Here is a 20,910-nt window from a genome sequence, read left to right as displayed (position 1 = left end):
TGCATGGTATATGCATGCATATCATACACATGTGGCATATATGCATGTAATACAAATGTAACAGTTGTATGCAATACACATGCAAAATACATAAGTGTAGTATACATGTGATATGAATATGCTATGCATGCATGTAATATACATGTGGCATTCAGGTTTGCAATACACGTGTGACACGCATGCGATATGTATGTAATATGCGTGTGATATACATGTCATAATGCTTTAATATACCTGTGATATGCATGCATGCAGCACATGTGATAGGCATGTAATATGCATGTGTTAAGCATGTAACATACACGTATCGCACATGTAATGTGCATACATGTAATATATGTGACATGCCTGTAATGCTCATGCTTGTAAAATGCATGTGTTGCACATGTATGTAATATCCATCTATTTGATTTACATGTAATAAGCATTCGTGTAGTATGCATGCAATACACATGTGTGATATTCCTGCATATATGTAATGTGCATGCAATAGACGTAATATATGCACGCAGTATTTGTGCATGCAATATACATGTATGATATATGCGTGTATTATGCATGCATGCAATATTCATTTAAATGATAACATACATGTAGTATACATGCATGTAATGCAAATACAATATATGTGTAGCATGCATGTATTATACATGCCTGTAATATGCATGTGATACATGTGTGGTGTGTGCATGTTACATACATGTATTATACATGGAATATCATTGTGTGTGATATGTATGTGGTATGCATGTATGCAATGTACATGTAATGCATTAATCTTCTTAAACATTTTAGTAATGATCTTACCAAAATGAGAAGTCCTTTATGATGTTTTCCTGGATCAGCCTGGTCAACATGGCAAAACCCCGTCTCTACTAAAAATACACAAAAATTAACCAGGCATGGTACTGCATTCCTGTAATCCCAGCTACTTGGGAGGCTGAGATAAGAGAATCTCCTGAACCCAGAAGGCAGAGGTTGCAGTTAGCTGAGATCGCACCACTGCACTCTAGCCTAGGCGACAGAGCAAGACATTGTCTCAAACACACACACACACACACACACACACACACACAAACAAAAAACTGATATAACGTCTTGATTGTTTTTGCATTTCTAATACTGAGCACAGATCCTGGCATGTGATAGATGTTAAGTGAATGCTAATGAACATTTTAGCTTTCAAATGCTCGAAGTTATTTAATATATAAATATGGCTATGTAAGGATAAATTATGGCAAGTACTTAGTTATAAATTCAGCTAATTAATATGAAATGGTAACAATACAAAATGTATGTACAGATTTAAAGAAATAATGTTACGTGTAGTGAAACTACTTGGGACTTCCAGTCAGATGGGTTGTTTTCATCGCTTGTTCTGGCACTTTTATGTGAACTTGACTATTCTAAGTTTCAGTGTTTTCATCTAAAAGATGTAGTAACTTTTCTAATAGGAATTAGATGAAATAATTTGTGAACTGCCCTAACTCTAATGAGCAGGGTAGACATTCAACAAATGTTCATTCTGCTTTATCATTTGCAAAGATTTAAAAATTATGGCTACACTATAAATGTTATATTTTGTAGCAATATAATAATTCTCTAAAAGTAGTGGGACATATCTATTGCGACTTTTCATTTCATATCACTTATAAATCATCTTTAATGAGCAGAAAAGCTTCTCTCACATGATAAATATTACATTTATATTTGATAAATAGGAGAAAATTTGCCTGCTTAAAATTTGATCTATTTGTGCATAGTGATGAATATAAGTGAGAATATTTTCCAGTTACTTTGAAATATTGAACTGCCCTGGGACAAGGCATGGATAATGTTTTTGAAGGAAATAAATATTTCAGATTCACATTTCAGCCTTTTTTCTTTATTCCTTTGATCTGGCGTTGGTTTACTTATCATTCTGCTTGAGTGACTTCATACTGTCTTTCTTCCTCTCCTAGTAACAAGAAGTGGTCTTCACCTATTCCAGAATATTTAGGTTTTGTCATTTTTACAAGAATAACATATATTTCCTTATTATTTACTGATATAACACTACATCTATAATGAAATACATTAGTGGGTATGTATGTAAACTCTGCATATATTATGTACAATTTATAAATGGAAGTTTTAATCCTTTGTTAAGTATAGAGACATAAATGAAAATAGCATCATATGTGGGATTTATTTTTAATTTTAAAGAATTTTAAAGAATTTTAAAGGAATTTTTTTTGACCATAAACCATGACTGCTTTATCTTTAAGGATAATTTTCTCAATATTTTGTTAGTTTACCATAAAAGTATTACTTACTTTTGTATTTGCTGAGCTAGAATTTGTTTTATGTATGGACCCATATTACAGGCAGAAGTTAGTTTAGCATAAAATTATTATGTAAACTTTAAACTGTTTAAACCTTTCATTAATTTTACTTATATAGCTTTATTTCCTACCTTACACATAAATTTGATCCTCTGAGAACCGTTTCTTATATAGCCTCTTACTGCATTGTTACATTCTTTGTATTCTTTTAGCACTTAAAATTTGTCACAAGATTTAATGTGTACGATATTGCATCATTTTATTTTTTCTTCTTGTATTTTCATCTTTTCCCTTAGTCAGATTATAGTTTCTGCAAGATAGGAAGCATGTCTTACACTTCTTTTATGTTTTCTATAGTATTTGAATGAGCAGATCTTAGAATTTGCTGCCAGCACCCTTGTCTCTGCTCCCAGAACAAAACTAACTTACTGAGAATGAAGGCTACAAGGTTGAGGCCAGAACTAGTTCTTTTGAATTATGATTCAAATCCAGTTGGCGTCATAGATTTATGAACATCCTAGCTGACATCCATATCTTCTTAAGAGGTTTTTGAATTGTTTAATAAGATTCCTCATTTCTATTTATAACTAACATGCTTCAACCAACAGACAGGCATGGTTTTTTAAGACTGGAGTTTGACCCTGGGAGCAAGCTCTCTGGGTAAGCCTACATTGTTGGCAATAAAAGGTCTTTGGCAGAACAGCATTCTGTAGAACTTCTTTATGCTGTTATCATACCTGTTTCAAGCTTTTCCCTTAGTAGTGAGAGAATAACTTCTAATTTCGTGTTTTGGATCATCATAGTTTCATTGAGCTTATAGGAATAATCCATTCCTTGCCTTTTCCATCTTCTAGAGGCTGCCCCTGTTCCTTGGCTTGTGGCTCTGCATGCATTGATTATGTTGAATCTGTAGATCAATTTGGGAAGTATGACCATATATTCAATATTAAGACCAGTACTAACTTTCATTTTACTGGGCATTTCTTTCTGACTGACTCTTGAAGTATCAAATGTTTAGCTGTCTCCAGGGTTTACCATTTTAAAACTAGAATTTAGCAGAGACTACTACTTTTAATAGTCAAGTGAAGAATAGGCCAAAGCAGTTTATTCACTTATCATGCTTATGAAATGTATTATTTTAAATATTTTTGACTCATTCCGTTTAATCAGTTGAAGTAACAACCTGCAGCCGTGAATATAGGTGATATTGCTGCTTGGAAGTCTTGTTTTCCAGCCCCGCTGGAAAGGGCATGGGGACTCTTCTAGCTGTTTTTCAGACTTGTTTGAAGTTTCTTGTTTTGTGTTGTTTTTCTTGGAGTTTCCAGGGGAGATGCCAAGCTGGCAGCAAATGAAGTAGACTGTAATGTGAAGCCTTATACATACATGTTGGATCGCAGCCATCTTTATTAAACGTACTGGAACAGAAATGTGCAGAAGGAAGATTTTCAAATTAAGGTTCACCCGTCCATATATGTGTTAGCTTGTAAAGCTCAAAAATACTAAACTGTCATCCATTAGTTCCCTATATTTTATTGCCCTTTTTGGAATAATCATGTACTTCAGAACATCCTTTAATCTGAGCTGGCTTGTGGTTGTTTAAGAATGCAGCTTCTTTTTTTCTTTATCCTTTATATACTCAGATGAGGAAAATTTACTGCACTTTATAAATAAATCAGAGCTAAAAAGCAAATTTTCTTTCCACTTTTTTATCTTCATGGAGGCCCAGCTTTAAGGCATTTGAGTGATGCATTTCTACTTGGCCCAACAACTAGTTCCATTGGGAAAAAAAAATCTTCAAAGTCCTTTTTTCCTCCTTGCAGGATGCACTGTTGGGATCATGGTAAAAAGGAGCACTCTTCCTGTGATAGGAGCAGACCTTTGTCTGTTTCAAAGCTTCAACATTTTCACTTCTGCTTCATTACCTTGTGGAAATTAAAATGGATACCTCCTTAAAATGATTATCACCTCTTTATTTGAATTGACAGATTTAATTTATAGTAAGACAGAGGGGCCAGGTGCAGCAGCTTATGCCTGTAATCCCAGCTTTGTAGGAGGTCGAGGTGGGTGGATCGCTTGAGTCCAGGAGTTCGAGACCAGCCTGGGCAACTTGGCAAAACCCCATTTCTACAAAAAAGAAAAAAATTAGCCAGGGGTGGTGGCTTGCACCTATATTCTCAGTTACTCAGAAGCTGAGGTGGGAGGATCACCTGAGTCCAGGAGTTCAAGGCTGCAGTGAGTCCTGATTATGCCACTGCACACTCCAGCCTGGTCAACAGAGCAATACCCTGTCTAAAAAAAAAAAAAAGGGGGGCAGAAGGTTTCTAAATATTAGCGGAGCTCAATGTATTCATTATGGTTTTACTGGACAAGAACATTGAATTACATTGAATGAGGCCACCTTTGATATTTAGCGTTACTATTAGGTTAGTTCAGACAGTATGGTGGGACTGGAAACTAGATTTTACATATTTCCCTGTGCTTACAATTGAGTGTAAAACAGTATTTGCTATTTGTAAATCAGGGTAAAAGTGATCAATTAAAAGCAATGTGCCTTATTGTGCAAGGTTTTCACATTTTAAAATGGCTTCTAATTACCTGATGGATAGCTGAAGTTTATGACTTTGATTTATGTGGTCATAAATTAGTTATAAAGTAAATGAGCTAAGCTTAGTAGGTAAGAATGACATGTTATAGAGAAAAAGATTTGTCCTATTAAATTAAAAGTGTTTAACTAAATAGTTCATGCAAATTATTGCACAAATATTATAAAAAACTGACTTTCTACATAGATAGGACAAAGTTGCTATTTCAGCTATAGGTCATATATTTTTATAAAATTTGTTATCTTACTTTCTTTTGGCTAATGTTCCATAATTAAAAAGTAAATGATATATAAACTTTTAAAGTTTTCAAATCATGTTCAATGTACTTTCTTTTGTATTTATATACAAACTGACCAAAGGTAATCCTTTGATAAATGTTAATCTTAATTATAAAATAGTCTTCCCAAGTGCTTTTAGAAGGGCCTCAAAAAGTGAAGAGGAACATAAGATAAACTAGTCACTATAATCTCTGAAATGGTCGTTGCACTGCCTAACTCCAGTGCCTTGTAAACAGTGCCACCATTCATCAACCACGGCACCCTTTCCCTCTGAGCTTGCTCTCAGGATCCTTTAAATAGAGCATTCTAGGCAGCCTCTTCCAGTCAGTTGCGACCACCACACCAGAGAACATCTATTTGCCAAGCCAGGTCTAGACCATGGTACCCAATAACAATTTATATGACTTTATGTTGTTCCCATGTGCTGTTTTAGTATTCAAATATTTTTATATTCAAACAAATTATTCAACATTTGTTGCAGGGAAATCCTACATACAACTTAAAGCCTCCTGTTCTTGCACAGAATAATATAGGAAGAGTGAAAATGCACCAGAACAATTTAAACTTCTCTATAGCCATCAGAGTACTCAGTCTTTCATATATGGTGTCCCTGCAGTCAGCCTTCAGTATGATATTCAGTTATTAATCACCATTATCTTTGAGCTAATATTCACATTAGGTGGCAAAAAAGCCTCACTAATGTTATGACCTCAGAACTTAACAGCCAGTTAACGTTAAGGCCATTTTCCTTTAACAACATGTAAGAAACATGGTGAACAACAAGATATTCAGGTCCCCATTCATTAAAGTGGACAAGTTGAAGAATAGCTTTTAAAAACTTCCAGAGTCCTGTACCCTATTGCTGCAAAATGCAGTCCCTGAGAGCCACATGTGGCATGCATCATGACCTGGAATGGCTTAACTCTCAGGCAGGGCATCACATACCTTGGGGCAGTATTAAATTCTGTAAGTCATAAAAATGGTGGCTACATCTGTAAAACAGACACATAAAGGAACAGGGATTTAGTGGGAAAGCTGTTTTGTTTATCATGGGATTGCAATGATTATTGTCACCTTCAGGTAGATGGATACATGAGATATGAAGAGATAGACACAAGGTGGTGTTTAAAATAACAAGTAAACATGCACAGCATGCTCTTTTAGCCTGTCAACAAACATTTGCCTATTTGCGGATCCCAAATACAGGGGTGGGGATGGGATATGGGTGCCAGGAGAGAACATACACACACATCTATCTATCTATATCTATATGTCTATATATCAATGATAACCTCATTATAAAGGAACAAGAGAGTCTTGCTGAAGTAGAAATTAGGTGACACTTTTTCTTATTAGTCTTTTGACCACTTAAGCTTTCAAAGAGGTTTTCAATTTGGTGGGTGAGGAAGAAGATGGTTTGGTATTTTGGTATTTTATATGATATGTACGTTCTTATTGAAAAGCCTAGACATTTTTGTGTCTTAGAGTGGATTTTAAACTCAGATAAATAACCTGGAAAAACTCATATTACTTTTTGCCCAAGTCTTAAAAGATTGCATCCTCATGTTTTAGAAATGTCTTTTCTCCCCTTTATGATATTTCTCTCAAATTTGGTTTGAGTGAGTTAAATTACCCACCGCTACCCAGCATTCTTCAGTGTTACAGCTAATAGTAAGAACATGTTTTATATGTGTCTAAGCTTTCCCATTTAGGGAAGGTGAAGTAAGTTAATCTTACCTGTGGCATCTGGAAAATCAGGAAAGCAGTGTGGCATAGCAGCCAACAACAGGAACTTTAGAAGCACACTGTCAGGACTGGAATCCTGGCTTGACCTGTTGTTACTCTAGGTGTGTAACCTTGGAAGTATTCTCTAAGCCCTACCTTCCTGTTCTGTGTAAATAAGGCTATAATAACACTCTTATACTGGTTTACTGTGAGAATAAATGAGAGAAGACATAAAATTCTGTATTAGGCCATTTTCACACTGCTGATAAAGACATACCTGAGACTGGGCAATTTTCAAAAGAAAGGTTTAATGGACTTACAGTTCCATGTGGCTGGGGAGGCCTCACAATCACGACAGAAGGCAAGGAGGAGCAAGTCACATCTTACGTGGATGGCGGCAGGCAAAAAGAGGAGCTTGTGTAGGGGAACTCCTCTTGTTAAAACTATCAGATCTCGTTAGACTTATTCACTATCATGAGAACAGCATGGGAAAGACCTGCCCCTATGATTCAGTTATCTCCCACTGGGTCCCTCCCACAACACGTGGGAATTATGGGAGCTACAAGATTAGATGTGGGTGGGGACACAGAGCCAAACCATATAAAATTCCATTGCACGGTGCCTGGCACCTAGTTAGAACTCAGAGTTAACTATTGTTAAATGGCATGCATTTATAAACTGAAGCCTTTAATTTTTTCCTTCTATCAACATGCAAAGATTCCTTTTGTTTTGTTGGACCCTTTCAGCCGTGTAGTTTCCGCCTAAGGTATGAAGAAATGAGATGGTTATCAGTTCTTTTAGGCAATCTGCTAGAAGGCAGTAAAATAATTTTAGGCCATCATATTTCTCTGTTGCACTGACTTCACTGCAGATTAACTTCTGGTAGACATACATCTTTCTATTGGTACATTTAAAAAAACCCAAAAGACATGAGATGTAATTCACATACCATAAAATTCACTGTTTTAAAGTGTATAGTTTGGTGGATCTTAGTATGTTCACAAGGATGTGCAACCATCACCACTATCTAATTCCAGAACATTTTCATATTTTCCTCATTTCATATCTGTTAGCAATCACTCCCTATTTCCCCAGCCTCTCAGACCCTAGTAACTACTAGTATACTGTCTGTCTCTGTGGATTTATCTATTCTGGAAATTTCATATAAATGGAATCAAACAATATGTAACTTTTTGTGACTGGTTTCTTTCACTTAGCTGGATGTTTTGAAGGTTCATCCATGTTGTAGCAGGTATCAGAACTTAATTCCTTTTTAAGGATGACTAATACTCCATTGGATAGCTAGTCCGCATTTTGTTGATTCATTCATCACTTGATGGAGACACATGGTTTTACTCAGTTTTGTTTTTAGGGAAATCTTTGAAAGTAGTTTTCCCTTCATCAGAATACATAGTGTACTATGTTTATACCCTTTTTCTCTTGAGATGAATTAGTTTACTGTCAAATTTCTAAAGGGAAGTTTTGTAGGATTTGGATCAAAAAAATTAAAATCTGGATTTTATTTTAGAGGGGGTTAAATATTGTTCTTTCATTCACGTTAGTTCTTTTATATTTTAACTCTGAAGCTTCTCTGAACCTTTCTAGGGAAAAAGAGGAGCAGCTTACTCGTGTGACTGAAGTTCAGAGGTTGCAGGCCCAGCAGGCAGATGCCGCTCTGGAAGAGTTTAAGCGGCAGGTGGAACTGAACTCAGAGAAAGTCTATGCTGAAATGAAAGAGCAGGTAAGGAGGCCGCCACACCATCCCTTTTGAAAGTCACTCTCTCAGTAGGAAGGTACATTCTCATCTTAAATATGACAGAAACATTTCACTTTTTAAAAGAGCTGTATCAAAATTAACCATACAATCGGGTCAGAGATTCAGAATGAGAAAGAGATGTTACCACTTGATTCATCCTTCAAGCGATGCCAGAATGATCATTTAAAAGTCCCCTGTATAAATACAGTCATGGCAAGCATGTGCCTTGCTTTGGAAGGATAGATAAGCCTAAGAGAAAAATCCCATGACTGATCAGTTTCTTTAGAGCAGGGGCTCCAGTTAACCATGTCTGTGTTTCTTCATGTTCTATAAATAGTGTCTTATTGATCAGGTACAGTAAATTATTTTCAACTGGCAGTTGTGAAGAACAAAGCTGTCTCCAATTCTCATACAAGATGGGTGGTAGTTTTTTTTTTTTTTTTTAGTTTTTAAAGAAAATACAAAATTTGTAAAAGAATAAAGGGAATTATTACGAATACCTGGGTACCCATTGCAAAGATGTAATAATTGTTAATGCGGTTTATATAAACTAAAACATTCGGGTGAAGCTTTAGTTTATTTGTTATTCATGTCTAATCACATTATTCTTTCTTCCCTGGAGAAATCCACTGTAATTAATTGAGTGCATACAGTCAGCCCTCTGTATCCATGTGTTTTTGTATCCATGGGTTCTGCCTCCACAGATTTAACCAACCATGGATCGAAAATATTTAGAAAAATTTGACAGTGCTCCAAAAAGTAAAACTTGAGTTTGCCATGTGCAGAGGACTATGTTGAATCCATGTGATAGAAGTGACATGTAGATGTTATATTAGGTATTAGAAGTAATCTAGCAATGATAAAATACACAGGAGGATGAGCACAGGTTGTATGGAAGTACTAGATCATTTTATATAAGGAACTTGCCTATCTGTGGATTTTGGTATCTGGAGGGGTTTCAGGAACCAATGGGGAGGGCTGCATTATTTCAGTTTATTTTATATGCATATATAATACCCATAGATAATATGCATGTATATATTATTTATGCATTAATATGTTATAGACATAAATGTTTTTTGTTTTTTAAAAAATTAGATAAATATGAATAGATTTTAAGTATTATTTCTGTTTGCCCTTTTATATATAATATTATGTATCTGTGTGCTAACCATGTTGTTTTAGTGCAATCTTTTTAACACTAAATTTATTTTATCATATGAATATACTGTATTTTATCAGCTCCCCTACTCAAGCATATTTAGTTTATTTTCAGTTTTTCCTGATTATAAAGAATGTTTCAATACTCATTTATGATTTTATACTATAGTTATCTTCCTTAGGAGTCCCATACACACACTGGGTGGGAGAAATGTCCCTAAGGAAAGTTTCATGTTTGAATCTGACTGAGGACTGAGCCCTAGGTTATGGGATCCCTGGGGTATCACTTTTTGGTCAGAAACCTCTGTGGCCAGTGGCACCTTTTCCTGAGTTTTGCTCAGGCCCACTGGGCTTATTCCACCCACTTGGCCTGACATGCTGCTCTTGGCTCATGCTACTGGCCTGGATCCCACACCTGCCAAGGGTGAGTCAGGCATAGAGCAGCGAGGGATGTGTGAGCAAGTGTGGGGTCTGGCCACTGTGCAGTCAGGTATGCCACCTGCTGCAGTGGGGTGGGCAGCTCCAGGTGCCAGCATGGGTGTCAGCTCTCTGTGAGGCTGTGGCTGGTCCAGGTATACTGCAAGCAGCTTCCACAGCTGTCACTGGGGAACGTGGTGGTACCTGAAGCTTGGAGATGCCAGGAACCACAGGAACCCAAAGAGGAAGTCATAGCCCTGGCTTGGGAGTGCCCTGGTCTGGGGTCCCCACAGGGCTGCAGCTCTTCTCTCCTTCTCTTAGCCTGCAACAAGGCGAGCAAGGGGACATGTTTCAGCCTTGTTTGTATTGTAGCTCTTTTAGCCCTGCCATTCGACAGGTCCTGAGTTCTTGTTCTGCGACTAGAAAAATTAGGTATACAGACAAGTGGAGGGTGAGCAAGACAAAGAGGAGCTTTATTGAGCAATAGAACAGCTCAGAGGAGACACATCGTGGCTAACTCCTTTCTGCAGCCAGGGTGTCCCACTGAGTGTTCAGCTCCTAGCAGAGAAGAGACCCTGGAGTGGTAAGCCCCTCTCTGCAGACAGGCAGTCCCATCATCTCTGCAGCTCTCAGCAGAGAGGAGGCCCTAGAGTGGGTTTCTCCTCTCTGTAAGCAGGTCATCCTCTCATCTCCCCAGCTCTCAGTAGAGAGGAGGCCATGGAGTGGGTTGCTCCTATCTGCAGCTGGTGGTCCCAATGTCTCTGCAGCTCTCAGCAGAGAGTAGGCCCTGGGATGAGTTGCTTCTCTCTGCAGCTGGTTGTCCTGACATCTGCAGCTCTTAGGAGAGAGGAGGCCCTGGAGTTGGTAGCTCCCCTCTGCAGCTGGTTGTCCCCACATCTGCTCTTGTCTGGCTGAGCCTGGGGCTTTTATGGGCCTCAGATGGGAGGAAGTGCACACTGATTGGTCCATGGGCGGCCATGGGCAGGCCCAGAAAAGGCACCAGGAGTTCCCACTCCAGTCTGTGGGACTTTAAGCCAGGCCCCCAGCCTTTAGGCCCTCCCTGGCCTGAAGCTGAGGCCTCACTAGGGACCCACCCCCTTATGAGCAGGAGCCTGTCTGCCCCCTGCTGCTGTTCATGGTGCCCAGGCTGTGGGTGCTAAGGATTGCCTGCAGGCCAGCAGTGAGCTGCCATCAGCACCCCCTTGGCTTCTCTCCTATGCTCATTGGCAGCCGAAGTAAAGAGATGGCTGAGGCAGCAGGAGGCTGGCATGTCAGTACTGCCCTGAGTGTGTGCCCACCTGGCTGGCTGCAACAGTACCCAGGCTTAGCCCTAACTTTGCTCCAACATCAGAGTGGGCACGGACAGTGGGAAGAAGCCAGAGAGCAGGAGCAAGCACTTCTGAGCCAGCTAGGGAAGCGGGGACCTTCCCCAGCCTCCAGGAGTGCGGAAATGCCTGGATCCACAGCCATGGTATGGTAGGCTGAAACTGTAGCATTCATGTTACATATAATATAATGCATGTAATAAACATGTATGTAATATGCATACAGTAAAAAAAAAAATGTGGTGATTCCATTTTATACACAACCAAGGAGTTTTTTGCTTACAAAACAATAGGAAAGCATGTTCTTATATATGAGAGCTCACGTAATATATACCACATTTTTCTGGAAAAATTTGTATGAAAACATGAACCAATCCAGAAATGAAGCATAAGACTTCCCACACATAAGGAACCATCATATGAAAGGATGAGTAGAGAACCCTGGAACCCCAAAGAAGTAGAAACAAATTTAAATAATTGTTACAAATATACTTAGAATTCTAATATTAATTTATTTTTTGAAAAGGAAGGTATATAAAACAGAAAATACAAATGTATTGACAACTTGAATTTATATCCCTAGATTACATTAACAAGGACCAAAAGTAGATGAATAGTGAGAGTTGGAGAAGCAAAGTATACTAAAACTCTTTGTCATAAATATGTGAGACTCATAAGATTCTTAAAATTAGGGAAATGTAGGTAAAAATAATTTTGAAATGTTTAAATATGAGCATTAATAAAATTAGCAAGTTGTACTTTCTTATAAAAATCTTGAAAAGATAAAAAGCAAAGCTTGAGAGGAGATGCTGCCAAAGGAACAGAAGCAGAAATACTATAAAATGTCCAAAATAAGATAGAGTATATAATTGTAATAATAAACATTAATAGGTTAAATTTTTCTAGTAAAATGGTATTGATTAGAATACTTAAATCCATGAATATGCTGTTTGTAGAAGTTATAACTAAAATAAACACAAAAATTATATTAAATCGATGATGAAAATATGTCACTTATATTCAGAAAAAAAGGAAAGTAGGATTGTAACACTATCATACAAATTACATCAATACAAGTCAATAAACTGGACAAAGGGATATATTTTTGCATGCTGAAGGCAAGAGTACTCAATTGGAATATGAAAAGATGCTAGGAATACATGGAGAAATGGACATAGATAATCATGGGATGTTTTCATATGTTTTTCTCCATCTTTGACAGGTCAGTGGGTAAAACCCAAATGGGATGTAACTGACAAATTATATGACAGCTATATTTTGACTTTTTCTTTTTTAGCATTTTATTTTTTTTACTTTTACTTTTGTAGACATATGTTTCCATTTTATTCCAATAAGTACAGTAGTCCCACCTTATCCAAAGTTTCATTTTCCGTGGTTTCAGTTACCTTCCATCAACCACAGTCCAAAAATATTAAACGGGAAATTCCAGAAATAAAGAATTCATAAGGTTTACATTGTACACTGTTCTGAGTAACTTGATGAAATCTCATGCAGTCCTGCTGTGTCCTACTCAAAGCATGACTCATCCTTTTATCCAGAATATCCATGCTGTATACCCTACCTGCCCTATACATTGCAGCTATATAGCAAAAAGCCTAGTGCATATAGGGTTTGTTACTATCCAAAGTTCAGACATCCACTGAGGGTCTTAGAACATATGAGGAGGGACTACTGTACCTAGGAGTGGAACAGCTGATCAAGTTTAACATTTTAATTTACTTATGTATTTATTTTTAATTTTTTATTTTTTTATTTCAATAGGTTTTTGGGGCACAGGTGGTGCTTGGTTACTTGAATAATTTCTTTAGTGGTGATTTCTGAGATTTTGGTGCCCCCATCACCCTAGCAGTGTACACTGTATTCAGTGTGCAGTCTTTAAACCCTCATCTCCCCCACCCACCCTTCTCCCCTGAGTCCCCAAAGTCTATTGTATTATTCTTATGCCTTTGTGTCCTCATACGTTAGCTCCCACTTATGAGTAAGAACATATGATGTTTGGTTTTCCATTCATTTAGAATAATGGTCTCCAATAACGTCCAAGTTGATGTGAATGCCATTATTTTATTCCTTCTTATGGCCAAGTAGTATTCCATGGTTTGTGTGTGTGTTTATGTGTTTGTGTATATATATATATGTGTGTGTATGTATGTATGTATATATATCACAATTTCTTTATCCACTCGTTGATTTATGGGCATTTGGGCTGGTTCCATATTTTTGCAGTTGCAAATTGTGCTTCTATAAACATGTGTGCCCAAGTATCTTTTTCATATAATGATTTCTTTTCCTCTGGGTAGACACCTAGAAGTGTGATTGCTGAATCAAATAGTAGATCTACTTTTAGTTCTTTATGGAATCTCTACAGTGTTTTCCGTAGTGGTTGTACTACTTTACATTCCCATCAGTATTTGATATAATTTCAATTTTCTTAAATTTACTGAGACTCATTTTGTGGCTTATTATTGTCTATCTTGGGGAATGTTCCATGTCCTTCTGAATGGAATGTATATTCTGCAGTTGTTGGGTAGAATGTTCTGTAAATATCTGTTAAGTCCATTTGTTGTAGGGTATAGTTTAAATTCATTGTTCTTGTTGACTTTCTGTCTTGATGACTTGTGTAGTGCTGTCAGTGGAGTATTAAAGTACCCCACTATTACTGCATTGCCACCTGTCTCATTTCTTAGGTCTGGTAGTAATTGTTTTATACATTTGGGAGCTCCAGTGTTAGGTGCATTCATATTTAGAATTGTGGTATTTTCCTGTTGGACTAGTCCTTTTGCCATTATACAATGTCCCTGTTTGTTTTCTTTAACTGTGGTTGCTTTAAAGTTTGTTTTGTCTGATATAAGAATAGCTACTTCTGCTTGCTTTTGGTGTTTATTTACATGGAATATCTTTTTCTACCTCTTTGCCTTAAGTTTATGTGAGTCCTTACGTGTTAGGTGAGTCTACTGAAGACAGCAGAAATTTGGTTGGTGAATTCTTATTGATTCTGCCATTCTGTATCTTTTAGGTGGAGCGTTTAGGCCATTTACATTCAATGTTAGTATTGAGATGTGAGGTATTATTCTATTCATCATGCTATTTGTTGCCTGAATACCTACTGTTTTTTTTTTTTTTTTCTTCATTATGTTATTGTTATATAGGTCCTGTGTGATTTATGCTTTGGTGTATTTAGAGGATTTGTTTCAAGATTTAGAGCTCCTCTTAGCAGTTCATGTAGTGGTGGCTTTGTAGTGGCAAATTCTCTCAGTATTTGTTTGTCTGGAAAAGACTATATCTTTCCTTCATTTATAAAGCTTAGTTTCACTGGATACAAAATTCTTGGCTAATAATGGTTTTGTTTAAGGAAACTAAAAATATGACTCCACTCCTTTCTAGCTTTTAGGGTTCCTGCTAAGAAGTCTGCTGTCAATCTGATAGGTTTACCTTTCTAGGCTACCTGATGCTTTTGGCCCCAGCTCTTAAGATTTTTTCCTTTGTCTTGACTTCAGATAACCTGATGACTATGTGCCTAGGTGATGATCTTTTTGTGATGAATTTCCCACGTGTTCTTTGTGCTTCTTGTATTTACGTGTCTAGGTCTCTAGCAAGACTGGGGAAGTTTTCCTCAATTATTCCCTCAAATATGTTTTCCAAACTTTTAGATTTCTCATCTTCCTCAGGAACACCAATTATTCTTAGGTTTGGATGTTTAACTTAGTCCCAAACTTCTAGGAGGCTTTGTTCATTTAAAAAAATTTTTTTTCCCTCATCTTTTATGGATTGGGTTAATTTGAAAGCCTTGTCTTTGAGCTCTGAGGTTCTTTCTTCTGCTTGTTCAATTCTATTAACTGAGATTTTCCAGTGCAGTTTGCATTTCTCTGAGTGTGTCCTTGATTTCCAGACATTATGATTGTTTTTTATATATGCTATTTCACTGAAGAACTCTTCTTTTGTATTCTGTATCATGTTTTTGATTTCTTTATGTTGGACCTCACTTTTCTCTGATGCCTCCTTGATTAGCTTATTAATTGACCTTCTGAATTCTTTTTCTGGCAATTCAGAGATTTCCCTTTGGTTTGGATCCATTGCTGGAGAACTGGTATGATCTCTTGGAGGTGTTAAAGAAGCTTGTTTTGTCATATCACCAGAATATTTTTTCTGGTTCCTTCTTATTTGGGTAGACTGTGTCAGAGAGAAGATCTGGGGTTTGCTGCTGTTAAGATTATTTTGTCCCGTTGGGTGCTCCCTTGACATGGTGTGCTCCCCCTTCCCCTAGGAATGGGGCTTCCTAAGAGCGGAGCTGTAGTGATTGTTTTTGTTTTTCTGGGTCTAGCCACCCAGCAGAGCTACTAGGCTGTGGGCTGGTACTGGGGAGTGTCTGCAAAGAGTCCTGTGATGTGATCTGTCTTTACATCTTGCAGCCATGGATACCAGGACCTGCTCTGGTGGAAATAGCAGGGGAGTGAAGTGGACTCTGTGAGGATCCTTGGTTCTGTTTTTGTTTAGTGCACTGGTTTTGTGTTTGGCCTCCAGCCAGGAGGTGGCACTTCAAGAGCGCATCAGTTATGGTCCTATAGGGAGGATGCAAACTTGCCCTAGGGATATCGGCTTAAGTCTTCCTTTTTCTCAGGCGGTGGGCAGGGCCGTAGAGCTCACAAAAGATTACGACCTTTGTCTTCTGATACCAGGTTAGGCAGAGAAAGACCACCAGGTGGGGGCAGTGATAGGTGTGTCTGAGCTCAGCCTCGCCTTGTGTGGGGCTGGTTGTGACTGCTGTGGGGGGATAGGAGTGTGGTTCCCAGTCGAGTGGAATTATATTTTCAGGGGGATTATGGCTGCCTCTCCTGAGCCATACAGGTCACCAGGGAAGTGGGGGAAAGCCAGCAGTCACAGGCCTCACCCTGCTCCCACACAGCCCTCAGTCCTAAAGGCCAGTCTAACTCCCACTGTACCCTTCTAACAGTACTGAGTCTATTTCCAGGCAGTGGGCAATCAGGGCTGGGAACTTGCCCCAGACCATGAGCCTCCCATTGAGAAAGCGAGCCTCCCATTGAGAAAGCAAGCCTGCAGCAGTGATCCAGTTCTTTCCAAGGGTCTGTGGATTCCCTCAGCTTTCCTGCTATGTTCCTGCAGTAGTTCTTGGAGCCAAAGTTCACGATGTGAGTCCCCACACACTGCTCTGGCTGTTCGGAGAGGAACTGCAAGCTAGTCCTGCCTCCTGTCTGCCATCTTAATCTGTATTTCAACTTCCCACCATTTAGACACAACGTATTAAATCTCTGTTCTCATAAAACAGTTAACAGACTTAGTAGACCGTAAGGGAACCCTCAGTATATTTCTAAAACTTAACATGTCCAAGAACACGTATTTCTTACCACAATACAATAAAACTGGAAATTAAATTTCAGTTAAGATTGCTACATTAGACTTCACCAAAACTAAAAACTTTTGCTCTTTGAAAGACATCATTAAAAAAACAAAAACAAGGCATACCAGAAAATGGAAGACAAGGCTTACAATACATGTATTTCAAAGAACTTGCATCTAAAATATAAATGAAATCTTACAACTCAATAATAAAAAGTCACCCCAATTAAAAACAGGCAAAAGATTTGAACAGACACTTCACAGAAGAAGATATACAAATGACTAATAACCACATGAAAAGATGCTCAATATCATCATCATTCATCAAGGAAATGCAGATTAAAATCCAAAATGAGATGACACTACACGTTCATTAGAATGACTAAGATGATAAAGACTGGTTGACAGTACCAAGTGCTGGTGCAACTGAAGCTCTTATACACTGCTGATGGGTACATAAAATAGTACAGCCACGTTAGAAAACTGCCAGTTTTCTTAAAATGCTAAATACACAATGACCATATGTCAGTCATTCCATTCCTATGTATTTAAGAGAAATAAAGATATGTCTAGACAAAGACTAGTGCACACATACTGACAGCAGATTTGTCCATAACAGCTCAAAACTTGGCAACCAAAATATTCCTCAGAAGGTGAAAGGATAAATGAAATGTGGTATGTGCAATGAAATATTACTCAGCAGTGAAAAGGAATGAATTATTGATACAACAGCATGGATGGATCTCAAAATCGTACTGAATGAAAGAATATGCAAGCAGAAAGAGTATATACTGAATGTTTTGTAATCTCTGAGTCCTGTTAGAATTCCCAGTTCTTTTCAGTGAGAAAGTCTTGTCTCATCTTCTGTGGGTGGATTCCAGTTTCATTTGTTTCAAAGCCTTTGCTGTGCTGCCACTCCTGGGTGTGTCTGAGACTTGGGTGATGATTTAAATCACCCCACCCAATGACTGCAGGCACTCATGGAACATTCTCCAGGATAGCCATATGCTTGGATACAAGACAAGTCTAAAATTTAGAAGGGTTGAAATACGAAGTGTATTCTTTGACCTCGACAATAATAAATTAGAAGTAAACAACAAAAGAAAATCTGGGAAATCCTCACATGTTTGGAAATTAAATAACCCAATTTTAAATAAGTAATGGGTCAAAGAAGGTATTACAAGGGAAATTAGAAAATATTTTAAACTGAATTAAAACAAAAATATGGCATATCAAGATTTATAGAATGCAGCTAGAGCAGTGCTTAGAGAAAAATTTATAGCTCTAAACACCTATATCCAAAAATAAAGTTCTCAAATCAGTAACCTAAACTTCACCTGATGAAACCAGAAAAAGAAAAGCAAAGCAAGCTTCTAAGCAAGTGGGCGAAAGGATAAAAAAAATAAAGATTAGAGCAAAAGCTAAGATTTAATACATAAAAATATGGAAAATTAATGAAGCCAAGTATTGGTTCTTTGAAAAGATCAACCAAATTGACAAACTTTAGCGTGACTGACAAACCATAAAAATGAGGAGTTGGAAATTGCCAAAGTTAGGAGTCAAAGGATAGGATACCACTATTGATTTTATAGAAAACGCAAGGATTATAAAGTGATATTACTAAAAACTTGGTATACCAACAATTTGTACAACATAGATAAATGGACAAATTTCTAGAGAGGTACAAATTATTAAAACTGTCCCAAGAATAGAAAATCTGAATTGAAATATAATAAGAAATTTAATTGACAATTAAAACATTCTCACAAAGAAAAGTCTAAGACAAATGGCTTCACTGGTGAATTATATCAACTATTTAAAGAAGAAATAATTTTAATTCTTTGAAAACTCTTTCAGAATATTGAGGAAGAAGGAATACTTCTCAGTTAATTCTGTGAGGCAAGTATTACTCTGATATCAAAGCCAGACAAATATATCACTATTAAACTATAGATTGATACCTGTCATGAAAATAGTCACAAAAGCCCTTCATGAGATTTTGGTAAACGGAATCTAGCAACATATACAAACAATTATACACCACGACCAAGTGGGATTTATCGCAGGAATCCAAGATTGTTTTAACGTTAGGAAATCAATTAATGTTACACAGCATGTTAATAGAATAAAGGAAAAAAATCACATGATTGTCTTGATAAAGGCTGAAAAAGCATTTGAAAAAGTCAAGCACCATCTATGATTTTAAAAATTATTGGCAAATTAGGACTAGAAGCAAATTTACTCAACTTAATAAAGGATATCTATGAAAACTCCACAGCTGATAAAATTAATGTTGAAAGATTTAATTCTTTTCCTCCTAAGAACAAGGCAAAGATGTCTGCTTTTGCCACTTTTATTCAACATTGTATTGAAAGTTCTAGCCAGTGTACCAAGGCAGAATAATAGTAATAATAATAATAATAATAGTAATGTATCCAGAATGGAAAGAAAGAAGTACAAATGTATCAAATATTATGATCCTGTATAGTGAAAATTCCACAAAATCTATTAAAGATATACCAGAACTAATACCTGATTTAAACAAGCTTACAGGATAAAATACGTAAAAATCGCACTTTTATATCCTATCTGTGAAATATTTGAAAATGAAATTAAGAAAGCCATTTAATTCATAATGACATTGAGAAGAATAAAATATTTACAAGTAAACAAAATAAATTGAAGACTTAAGCATTAAAAACAAAATATTCCTGAGAGAAATGTTAAAAATATCTAAATAAGAGGAGAGCTATTCTCTGTTTATGGATTACAAAGCTCAATATTGTCAAGATGGTAATTCTCCCATAATTGACCTATAAATTCAATGCAATTTCTTTCAAAATTCCAATGTAATTTTTGGTAGAAATTGACAATAAGAAATCTTTATTTTCACTGGTAAAGTTTAAAAAAAAACAGCAATAAGCTATTTTCCACCTAACTCACAGATAGAAATTCATGAAGGCCTAAGGAAACAGTGACATGCATTTCTGCTAGGCATGTGAAGTTGTGTAAACTTTTTGAAGGATCATTTTAACACTGTGTCTCCATTTACCTGTTGATTCTACTTCTAAGACTATTTATTTATTTATTTTCATTTTGAGAGCAGGTACTGTTTATTAAGCTGACGAGACTCGAAAAATAATCATGGTAGACACCTTAGTTCATTCTTCTAATAAGCCTGTTGATCTGGTCCTCCCTGTTGCCAGCATCTCCACCTTCTACAAAATGGGTGGTCTTTTTCTTCATTCCACCTCGTGGAGAAGATAATTTGAAGGGCCACAGGAAGTTATTTGCCTCTTTGAAGCATTTTCCAACAGTATAGATCTCATGAATCAGATCCTCCATGCAGATGATGCCATATTTACCAGGAGATCGAGCAACCAAAGAGTTATCTGTCAAAGCAATTCAATTCTTATTGATTTTGCCATAATCACGCTTATGTAGTAGATTAGATTAATGAGTAGATTAGCTCATTTACTGACTTCAGATTGGGGTACCCCCATGCAATATGTGGCTCTACAATCCTCAGCATGTTAATTGAAGCCTTGTTGAGCTTCACAAAGGTTCCACTGAAGATTTGACGAAGGTGAAGAAGCTGCAATACCTTTCGGACCTTTGGGCTCACGCCATTGATACCTCTGATCCCGATGACAAACGCCAATTTGGGTTCAGCAGGTACATAGAAGTTGCCAGCTTTTCTTGCCATCCTCGCCATTCGAATTTCAGTTCTGTACATCTGCCTATATTCCTTGTGATAGTCCTTTGCTTTTTCATAGATAAGCTTCCTCCTTGCCTTTTGAAGCATCTTTTGGGCGAACTTCTTTCTCAGGCACTTGATCTTCAGCTCTGCGAAATTCTTTCGCTTTTTCTTTTCTTTTCTTTTCTTTTCTTTTCTTTTCTTTTCTTTTCTTTTCTTTTCTTTTCTTTTCTTTTCTTTTCTTTTCTTTT

General features: G+C 37.0%; 1 protein-coding gene and 1 pseudogene across 8 annotated transcripts in view; one reads left to right on the top strand and one right to left on the bottom strand.

The window, feature by feature from the left end:
• CEP112 (centrosomal protein 112) overlaps positions 1 to 20,910 on the top strand; it is a 558,138-nt gene that overhangs the window by 206,210 nt on the left and 331,018 nt on the right. For all 7 annotated transcript variants that reach the window (XM_023212015.3, XM_023212013.3, XM_023212018.2 and 4 more), the window contains one exon: positions 8,536 to 8,671. In XM_023212015.3, the coding sequence (XP_023067783.2) occupies positions 8,536 to 8,671 (136 nt within the window). The remainder of the gene's footprint in view (positions 1 to 8,535; positions 8,672 to 20,910) is intronic.
• LOC111542508 overlaps positions 20,065 to 20,910 on the bottom strand; it is a 1,339-nt pseudogene continuing 493 nt past the window's right edge. Inside the window, exon 2 of the transcript XR_003309912.1 lies at positions 20,065 to 20,840. The product of XR_003309912.1 is annotated as a 60S ribosomal protein L7 pseudogene (transcript). The remainder of the gene's footprint in view (positions 20,841 to 20,910) is intronic.

The sequence above is a fragment of the Piliocolobus tephrosceles genome, chromosome 16 (assembly GCF_002776525.5).
Source record: "Piliocolobus tephrosceles isolate RC106 chromosome 16, ASM277652v3, whole genome shotgun sequence".
Classification (NCBI taxonomy): domain Eukaryota; kingdom Metazoa; phylum Chordata; class Mammalia; order Primates; family Cercopithecidae; genus Piliocolobus; species Piliocolobus tephrosceles.
The sequence above is the reverse complement of the archived record's forward strand: the minus strand, read 5'-3'. Positions and strand labels throughout refer to the sequence as shown.